This window comes from Natator depressus, chromosome 2, assembly GCF_965152275.1.
Source record: "Natator depressus isolate rNatDep1 chromosome 2, rNatDep2.hap1, whole genome shotgun sequence".
In the NCBI taxonomy this organism is placed as follows: domain Eukaryota; kingdom Metazoa; phylum Chordata; order Testudines; family Cheloniidae; genus Natator; species Natator depressus.
In genome coordinates, this window is record NC_134235.1 from 192095086 (window position 1) to 192106020 (window position 10935).

Here is a 10935-nt window from a genome sequence, read left to right on the forward strand (position 1 = left end):
TTCAGCTACACAGAACAGTAGAGTTTTGTTACCTCATTTCTGTACATAATTCCTGTTTCATAATAAAGAGTTTATCTTGAAACCAGTCTGTTCATTAGTCAGATACAACAGCATCCAGGCCATGAGTCTCAGCATCCATGTCTGGTCTGGATGCAGGACTAGTCCCTTCAACTGAGTGATCACAGCTGTGTGTATTGGAAGTATAGTTGAGGGCTGTGTTGACAGCTTCATGAGGTCAGAATACCAGAATTGTCTGGGCCATGCTAGGGCTGTCATTATTAGGCTATGTCCTGCATAATCTTCTTGAGGACTCTCTTTATCAAGGAAATTGGAGAGTAGGTATACATAAGCCCTGGTATCAGGAACTCAGCTGATTCTGGTTGCAGTTGCCTGGCAACACAGTGAGACCAGCTGGGCCCCATAAATCTTCACTAAAGGACTATGCTCCCTGATTGGAAAGAAAAGCCAGCAGATCATCATTTAAGCCTTGTAGCAACAACAACACAGCATCTGCTCAATGAGTTCTACACCTGCAGCTGTGCCAGATCTGCTTCCTTTACTGGTCCTTGCTCCAAGACTGTGCTGTTCCCACTCCAGACCTAGCCTCTACCTTTTTCTGAGCCCACTGGCTCCAACCTCTGGCTGTCTCTTGACCACGACGTCAGCTCTATTCTGTCTCCTGTTCCAACTACTAGCTTGCACCGCCTATACCTCATGAGTGACACCAAGTGACCTTGAGATCAGTAGAGCATTCAACAGAAACCTGGGATTCGCTCTCCTTCATGGTGGACAACTGGGACTTCCTCAATGACAAATGGACTCTGGAACCCTGCGCAGACTATCAGCTTCCTGGAGCACTCAGAGATGGTAGGGTCTTTTCAAGCAGTCTTCTCACCTTTGGGACTGAAGAAGCCGTCATGGATCTCTCAAGGAGTAAGAGCTTTAGGCGAGACTCTCTGGACATTTGGGTCCTTTTTTAAAAGGAGCAACATGCACAGCTCTTGCATATTATATGTGCTTCAAACAGACAGAGGCACTTAGTGAGTCCATCATTGATGGACGTGTGGACCCTGCTGCTGTACGCTAACAATTTCCTAGTGCTTTAATCTAGTCCTGCTTAATCTAGTCTAGGTGAGGACTAGATTATAGAGCACAGCAGCAGGGTCCACATGGACACCTACATGTGCAGCAGGTTAGTGTACAGTAGATTTACATCTCCACTTGCTGTGAACTAAATGTATGTGTAGACGAGCCCACAGAGATAGGAGTCTGAAAATGGAACGAGAATTTTAAGACTTCTGCAACAAAAACGGTGTATTCCTTCTTCAGGGACAGTCAAAATCTACTGAGTAACTAGCTAGAGAAAACCAGTTGCAGGGCTCTCTCACAGGAGAGGACTATCAGTTTGTCTTGCCAAGTTAACAGCATGTAGTTGCAAAATGTTCATAAGGAAAAATCTGAAAGACTGGAAAATCCTGTTTCAGAGCTTTCTTCATTCTGCCATCCTTAAAAGGGGCATTGACAATCTCTATTAGAAGTCTTTGTCCCATTGGACCAGGAAAGATATGGGTCTAAAACACAAATTATGGCAGGCCTAATGCTTGTTATGTCAAAATCTATTCTCAATGGGGCAACGTTATTATGGCACCGAGCTTCCAGTCTCTTTCCACTAGAGTTTTACAAAGCACCAATAATTCTTCTTCGAGTAATTTTTCACGTCGATTCCAATTAGGTGTGCGCGTGCTGCATGCCCGGTCATTGGAAACCTTTTCCTTTAGCAGTTCCCATCATGTCAGCCAGGGAGCCCCCTGGAATGGTGCCCTCATGGTGCTCAATATATGATCCTGCTGACCCAACCCCCCTTCAGTTCCTTCTTACCGTCTGTGGCAACATTCGAATTGCATTAGCTTGGTCACCTGCAAGTCTTCCCTTATCCATTCTTAGTTTTCTTTTTTGAAATATTTCTTTATTTTCTTGTGTTACTTATTAGTAGTAGTATAGTCAGTGAGTGGATCATTCCTCTCACCCTGCCTTGGGCTCCGGGGTATGCCTCAAGCCCAAGAATTTAAATCTTGCGGTCTACGCAAGAAGCCTATGCCAAACAGTAACCCTCACAACTTGTGCTTGAGGTATCTCGGGGAGGCGCACCAGTCTGAGCGTTGCAAGATCTGCAAGGCTTTCAAGCCTAGGACTAGGAAGGAAAGCAACTTCCATTTGAAACAACTACTGATGGAAGCCGCACTCCGTCCCATGGCACCCGACCACCAAGTCCCGGGCTCAAGCTCGGTGCGCAGTGCCCTGGCACCGGTTCGTAAACCGGTACCGAGGAAGGGCTCTGGTGCTAGACTCTCGGTACCGAAGATCCCCGGCACCGGTCCACATCCCTGGTGCCCCTTAAGTGCCATAAGAAGCCAACAGAGGGAGCTTTCCTCAGAAACCGAGACCATCAGGGGAGACCTTACTGCCCCAGAAGAATGACTTAACTTCCAAAAACAGCAAGACCCCATGTCATCGACTCCGGTGACCCAGTCGGCACCATTGAGTCCAGCACCCAGTGACTCTCTGGCAGGGCTCGAATTGATGGAGGAGTTGGAAGCCCCCTCCACACCAAATACTTTCGAGGCAGCAAGGGACCTCGTAGAAAGTACTCTATCTCAGCCCCCTGCTGTTAGAAACAAGCCCACGGCACCACCTTCATGGGTGCCATCTAGAGGCAAACCGCCACTGATGAGGCCATCTTCCTCTCCAGACCGGCACTTTCATGGCACCGTTCCCGGTCTTCTTCACCCCCAGCCCGGGTACATGACAGCAAGACCCAGGGAGCGCGTCGCTCGGGATCTCCGGCACAAGGGAATCAGCACCGGTCACAATCACCCACTATTGCCTGGCACCATGATATGGCATCGGAACATAGGAACTGCTCCCCGGCACCGGACTTGCGGAACAAGTTTTAATCGCAGGAAAGTCAACATCGTTCGTCTACACAGTTGTTGCGGCACCAATCTCTGACTTCCTCTTCTCAGCACCAACCGCCAGCACAGGGATCCTTGGCACCGCCGTCGTTGTCGCCCTCAGGATCCTTGGACTCTGAAGACGGCTCCTACTACTCATGGCATAGTAGACACAGGTCGGTCAAGCGCAGGAGACATGCTCCTTCATCCTGGCAACCTCAATGGCCACTCACTGCACAATGGCCCTTCTGGACCCCTTGGGCTTACCATCAGGCCCAGGGTACCCCTTCCAGGGTTTCTAGGTCCATTATATTGGGGCATCACCGGGCACAGTCACCAGTGGACAGAACCACCCCTCGTACCACAGAGGCGGCTCTATCCAGACTGCCCCCGCATACTACAGAGGGCACATCAGAACTGGCACCAACGCGGCCCAGGACCAACCTGAGCACATGGTGGGCCATGACGACAGTGTGCCTCCCCTGGCCTCTTCCTTGTCTTCACCTGATGAGGCAGTGGCCTCAACTTCAGGTCCTCTGCCAATCGACCACAGGGCCCACCGGGACCTACTCTGCCACATCGCCCATAATATGGGCCTACAGGCGGAGGAAGTCATTGAGCCAGAGGACCCAGTGGTGGACATTCTTACACTGGAGGGCCCTTCCAGAGTGGCACTGCCAGTAATTAAGACTATTGGCAACAATTATAGTGCTTTGTGGCAGACTCCAGACTCCATTCCACCGACTGCCAGGGATGTGGAAATAAAATACTTTGTTCCCTCTTAGGGCTATGAATTTTTGTTCTCACACCCTTGCTCCCTGGTGGTCTCTGCGGTAAATGAGAAGGAGCATCAGGGTCAACAAGCACCAGCTCCTAAGGCCAAAGAGGCCAAATGGATGGACTTCTTTGGCAGGAAAATTTATGCCACAGGAGGTCTACAGCTGAGGATAGCTAACCAGCAAGCTATCCTCAGCAAGTATAATTTTAACTCGTGGGACTCCATGTCAAAATATAAGGAGTTACTTCCCACTGACTCAAACACTGAGTTCTCGGATCTGGTCGTGGCGGACAAGGCAGTTGCCAGGACATCCCTGAAGGCCTCACTCAACCGACTCTGCAGCACATACTATCGCCTCACTCAACCGACTCCACAGCACCTACCATCACTTCATCTCTGAAGGCCTCACTCAACCGACTCCACAGCACATACCATCACCCCACCCCCATGGGAGACCTTCGGAGTCATCTAATTGGAATAGACGTGAACAATCACTCAAAGAAAAGATGGTTACTCACATTTTTGTAACTGTTGTTCTTCGAGAGGTGCTGTTCACATCCATTCCAATACCCACCCTCCTTCCCCTCTGTCGGAGTAGCCAGCAAGAAGGAACCGAAGGGGGATCAGGTTGGCAGGGTCATACACTGAGTGCCATGAGAGAGCCACTCCAGGGGGCTCCCTGGCCAATCCGACGGGAGCTGCTAAAGGAAAGAGTTTCCGACGACCGTGCATGCAGCACATGCACACCTCATTGGAATGGATGTCAACAACACCTCTCGTAGAACAACAGTTACAAGAAGGTGAGTAACCATCTTATCTTCATATACTTACTAAGCATTATTGCTTAGATTTGGCTTTTAAACAGGAGCAGATTTAATTTACTAGTATTACAGAACCTTTTCTTGGTGTAGAGGGTACACAAACTCTCCCTTCCCATAAAGTGATTTAATTTGGCTAAGCTGAGTCCCAAAAGAGAAAAGATACTCAAGGAGTGTTTTGGAAAGGCTGTTTGTGCAAAACCCAGCTGAAATGTTATCTGTGAGGTTCTGAGATGTTAACATTTTAGTAATAGAAGAAAAGTTCCCATGACAAAATAAATGGCACTACGGCTAACTTTGGGGTAAATGAGTGCAGATAAGTCTTTAAGTGCCAGACTGGAGAGATGCTGTGGTGCATTTAATATTACACAAACTGAAATTCTGCATTTTGAGTAAAATACTTCAGGAACAAATACATATATACAATGTTTAGAACAGTGTTTGACTGTGCCCAGCTTTGTGCAGGTATACAGGGGGATGGAGATAGAATACAAGGATCCTTCATTTACTAGTGTCCCTGGTCTGAGGATGAATACAAGGATTGTTCTAAGATAATGCTGCTAATAGTGCTAGCTTCCCAGAGTGGATGGGAAGAATCCAGGTCCTCCAATGTTTTATACACTCTGCTAGCCCAGTTCAGGCAGAAGTGAGCATCTTGTCAAACAGTACTGCAGTAGTTGCACTCTAGGAGGCACGGTATACACCTGAAAAACAATATTACCTGAGGTTCCCACTGGTAAATCTCTTCATAGTTGTCTAGCATGGGTTGGGGCTTAGAATTACATTGGGATAACCTCAAAGTATGCTGTCAATTTGTAAAAGCAACACGTGTTTACATCATAACTTTAAGTTGATGAGCTCCTAGGGGATTAAATAATGCTGGATACACAATATGAAAATACAGCTACAATGCACAAGACTCCTATTTTTGATGAACATGCCTCACTACTCTTAGCTATCAACTACATGTATTCTTAGCACATTATCTTTTTATTAATAATATTGTACTTGTTGGTTTAATTGCGATGGTTAATGTTATTTCTCCGGATTTACAGAAAAATAAAAAGTAGCACTCATCCAGAGCACTAGGCATACCAACCCCATTACAAAAACAAAAAACGCAAAATAGCTTACTCCCCCAGCTCTGAAAGTCAACAGAACTTTACTGCTTACAGAACAATAAAAAAATAAAGCTAACTTAAAGGTTAACTGAAAATGTTTGTCTGCAATATTCCAAAAGAAGAAACGAGCATATGGTTGTTTTAATGTAATTTAACACTATACTTTAAACAAAAGTTTAGATCAATTATCTAAGACAAAAGCAAGCTAAAAAGATGATTTTTAAATATTGTTTTTCTCAGAACAGTGCTAAAATGATTTTCTCAGTTTCCCTAGCCAGACTAGCACTAACTGTGCTATCAATCTCATTACAAACTACATTATAGACTACAGACTGGTCATGGAAAAAAATATCAACCGTATACTTCCTTTTGTCTTTTTTTGCCTTTTATGGTTTATGCTTAGATAAAACAGGTTAGTTTTTAAACTTAAGGCTTGTCATAACCTTCGGCTTATGAATGGCAAGGTCCTTTTAAACCAACCAATTTTTTTTAATATCTTAGACAAGAGTAATTGCACATCACTTTCTCACTAGCCATGTAAAGTAATTTATTTTAATAATACTCAATTATAAAATTACTTGTGAATCAACATCTCCTTTCAATATAAGGGCATCTGTGAAGGAAATCCATTGAGAGTGAGACATATACTATACTACACACACTACATTTTTCCTATTATAATATTAGCATGTTCTTAAAAAGAAAATCTTCCATCATTATGACTGAAAAAACCTCTCTGCATATGACTATAACTTTATTGACAAACAGTGCTGAAAAATATGAATTATACCATTTTCTGATAGCTGGCACATTTCAAGTCTTTGCGGAGCAGAAAATGCAAGTAATTTGTTTGCTTCTTCCAATGCACTTTTATACCATTTCTTTTGTCTCTTGCATTGTTCTGGCTATGGAAATAAAGAGAAACTTTTACTAAATACCTTACCGTTACTCCATTTTTCTACACTTTGTATGAGTTAAAAAAACAAACAAAAAATAGTACTTCAGAAATATTTAACAATGACTAGAAAAGAATTCTAAACAGCAAAGCATTTAGATTAACTCAGAGGGCTTCAGTTCAAGATAAATGCTCCTGTATCTATGTCTGGTAAATTACTCTGGGTGTAAAGGATAAAAATTTTCTGGTATTTTTTTTGTAATTGGGCCCCTTTCAACATAGAATGTGAATTCCAAAGTGCTGCAGAGAGCCCAGTTCTGTAGCTCTTTATTGTGTTTAACTTCCTACTTAATGAAATCAACATTTCGAGTCTATATGGACTGCAGAATGAAACCACACTCAAATAAATTGGTTAGTCTCTAAGGTGCCACAAGTCCTCCTTTTCTTTTTGCGAATACAGACTAACACGGCTGTTACTCTGAAACACAAAATTATCTTCATTCACCAGAATACTTACAATATCATTCATAAACCTTTTATGAAACACTCCTAGAGAAAGTTTATCCTGATCTATAACAAGATGTGACTCCATAATATTTATTTTTTATCTGAAAGAACTACCTGACTACAATATTAATGCAGCCTTGCAAAAACGTACTAGACCAGGAAATACCTGCTATTCCAGTCTGTGTTTGTAAGATTTGTGTAAACTTTGCAAATGTAGCCTACTTTGTAGTGGGAGATGGAAAAGTACTGTCTGGGCTAGTTATTTGGAGAGGAGAAAGTGAGATGATGTGGTGATTGTGTGAGTAAGCGGAAGGAAGGAAGGAAGAAGAGAGAACATGCTTTTATGGAAGAAGGATGTGGTGATGGTGCAAGGAGTGCTGCCACTGGGGGAGGGTGAAGTGGTAGAGGCACCAAAAGCCGCACAACATGATTAAGGTAGGTCTGTTGAAGACTCTCTTGGGGCTTCTTGGATCTCCTCCTCCAGCTCTTTGCAGCCTTGAGCTATCCTCACCTATATTCCGGATGCAGAGTTCTAGGAAGAGAATGAAACAGTAAGAAGAGTATAGATGACTGCATTTTGAGAGGGCTACTAAAGGCAGCTCTTAGAGGAGTTGGCAGCACAGTCTACAGATGAAGCACCAGATTCTACTCAACTGCTCAAGTAATTTACTTGCTGTGGATGAGTAGAAGCTGCAATACTGCATATATGGAAACACTGAACATTTTAAAATAGCATTTTATCTCTTCTATAATATGCAGTGAGACATAACAGCTGAAATTTCATTACTATAAAGGAAACTGATATCTTAGAGAAGAAAAAACAATTTGAAATGTTTGATGTAAGAGTGAAATTTATTCTTGGCATACTATCCTCAGTCCCATAATGAATATATCCATATATGGCTGAAACACATTTACAAGGAACATTTGTGGCAGGGCAAATCCATCCTGAAAAAAATGGTTTTATGTTGTTGCTAGGCCCCACTATTTAAATCTGCATCTTACCCATGCATATTCAGAAGTTGTAGGTTTTTCTCTCTCTGTGATAAAGAATATTGAATACTGCTAATGAAAGTCTTATAGTCTACCAACATCTAAGCTGTTTACTGGAGCTTCCCTGACTGAGTATTTTTGGGTTCTTTATGTCAAACAGATTTTCTTTATGGGAATATGCAGAAGTGATTGAAAAGACAATATTATGAGGTCTGAGAAAAAATGGTTACCAAGCTTTCTGTAACTCTTGTACTTTGAGATACGCTACTTATGTCCATTCCAATGAAGGTGCGTGCTCACCCCGAGCACAGCCGCCAGAAAGTTTTCCCTCAATAGTATCCAGCGGGTCAGCTCTGGTTCCCCCTGGAGTCGCGCAGTCATAGCCCCAGCATAAAGGGTCCTGCCAATCTACAGCTCCCTCATTTCCTTCTTGCCGGCCAACTCTGACACAGGTGTAGGAAGGAAGGTCTTGGAATGGCCAAGAGCAACACATCTCAAAGAACAAGTTACAGAAAGGTTAGTAACCATTTTTTTCTTTTTTGCGTGCTTGCTCTTGTGCATTCCAATGTAGGTGACTCCTAAGCAGGTGCAGGTGGAGGGTTCAGAGTCTGACATGTTGATTGCAACACCGCTTGGCCAAATACAGCATTGTCTCTAGCCTGCTTGGTGATGGTGTAGTGAGATGCAAAAGTGTGAACTGATGACCACATTGCTGCTCTACAAATGTCCTGGACAAGAACTTGTGCTATGAATGCTGCCGAAGATGCTTGGGCCCTTGTGGAATGTGCTATTAGGGCAGGAGGAGGAGCAGGGACCTTTGCCAGGTCATAGCATGTGCAGATGCAGGATATGATCCATGATGAATTTCTCTGGGCTGAGATGAAAAGACCTTCCATTCTGTCTGCAATGGCCATGAATAGCTGAGTAGTTTTCCGAAATGGCTTAGTACTTTCTACGTAGAAAGCCAGTGACATCTGACGTCTAGTGAGTGGAGTCTCTGTTCTTCTCTGTTGACATGTGGTTTTGGATAGAAGACCAGTAGGAAAATATCCTGACTTATATGGAACTGTGAAACCACCTTTGGAAGGAAAGCTGGATGAGGACACAATTGGACCTTCTCCTTGAAGGATACCATGGTTCTGAAGAATATGGTGGTTCTGAAGTGAGGGCCTGGATCTCTGAGACCCTTCTGGCAGACATAATGGCCACCAGGAAGGTCACCTTCCAGGACAGGTAGAGCAGACAATATGTTGCCAGCAGCTCAAATGGAAGTCCTGTCAGTTTTGACAATACCAGGTTGAGGTCCCAGGGAGAGATTGGTTGCCATACCTGGGGGTACAATCCCTCAAGGCCTTTAAGAAACCAATTACTATGGTGTTTGAGAAGACGGAATGGCCATTCACCCATGGGGGAAAAGCTGAGATTGAGGCCAGGTGAACCCTAGGAGATGACACAGTTAGAACTTGTTTCAGGTGTAGTAAGGTGTCCAAAATAAATGGTATTGTGGACTGCATAAGTGAGACACCCTTCTGCGATACACCAGATTGAGAACCTTTTTCACTTTGCCAGGTAAGTAGCTTTGGTGGACGGCTTTCTGCTTTCTAGAAGTACCTAACAAATGTATCCTGAGCATGCTAGTTCTGTGGGGTTCCGCCATGGAGCTTCCAGGCTGTCAGATGAAGGGACTCAAGGCAGGCAGCTGTGGTCCTGGGAGATCAGGTCTGGCTACAGAAATAGAACTGGCGTCTCCACAGAGAGGTCTAGGAGTGTGTGTGCGTGTGTGGGGGAAGCGCTTTAATGTTGTTGCCCATGTTACCTCCCACAGCGCCGCCAACGGGAGTGCAGGGGGGGGGGGAGGGGCCGGTACCGACTTCTTACCGGTACACCATACCGGCCCACTTTCACCCCTGGGAGAGGATAGACTTCTGCACATTTATCAACAGGCTCAAGTCCTGGAATGTTGTCTGGATTAACTTTATATCGGACTCCACCTGGACCTTGGTCCAACCTCTGTCCAGCAGTCAGTCATCAAGGTAAGGGTAGACCTGAACCCCTTTGTCTTCTCAGGAAGCCTGCGACGACTGTCATACACTGCATGAACACCCAAGGGGCCAGTGACAGGCTGAACAGGAGAACCACAAACTGACAGTGCACATGGTTCATGATGAACCTGAGGAATCCTCTGTGTCCCTGAAAAATTGAGATATGGAAGTAAGTGTTCTTATAATGTTTCCTCCTGGATGCTCGGCCATGTCTACACCACAAAAGTACTCCAATGTTACAGAAATCAGGTTTTGGGAACAGAGTGTATAAAATCGAGTGCATGCATCCACACTAAGCACATTAATTCAGCGTTAATTCGGTGGTGTGCGTCCACAGTACCATGGCAAGCGTCAACATTCCGAGCGGTGCACTGTGGGTAGCTATCCCACAGTTCCCGCAGTCACCGCTGCCCATTGGAATTCTGGGCTGAGCACCCAATGCCTAATGGGGCCAAAAATTTGTCACGGGTGGTTATGGGTAAATGTTGTCAGTCAACCCTCCCTCCATGAAAGCAACAGCAGAAAATCATTTCGCGCCCTTTTCCCTGGATTGCCCAAGCAGATGCCAGAGCACGGCAAGCATGGAGCCCGTTCAGCTCACCGCAGCAGTTATGACCATTATAAACACCTCGCGCATTATCGTTCAGTTTATGCAGAACCAGCACCTGAAAAACCAGGCGAGGAGGTGACAGCAGCGCGGTGATGAGGAAATGAACACAGATTTCTCTAAAACTGCGGTCCCCGGTAATTTGGAGATGATGGTGTTACTGGGGCAGGCTCATGCCATGGAACGCCGATTCTGGGCCCAGGAAACAAGCAGAGTGGTGGGA

The 10935-nt window shown here is 44.9% G+C and overlaps 1 protein-coding gene across 1 annotated transcript in view; it reads right to left on the minus strand.

The window, feature by feature from the left end:
- The window catches only part of ZCWPW2 (zinc finger CW-type and PWWP domain containing 2), an 80960-nt gene that overhangs the window by 39952 nt on the left and 30073 nt on the right, over positions 1-10935 (minus strand). The window contains exon 3 of the mRNA XM_074945633.1: positions 6459-6573. Within this exon, the coding sequence (XP_074801734.1) occupies positions 6459-6573 (115 nt within the window). The remainder of the gene's footprint in view (positions 1-6458; positions 6574-10935) is intronic.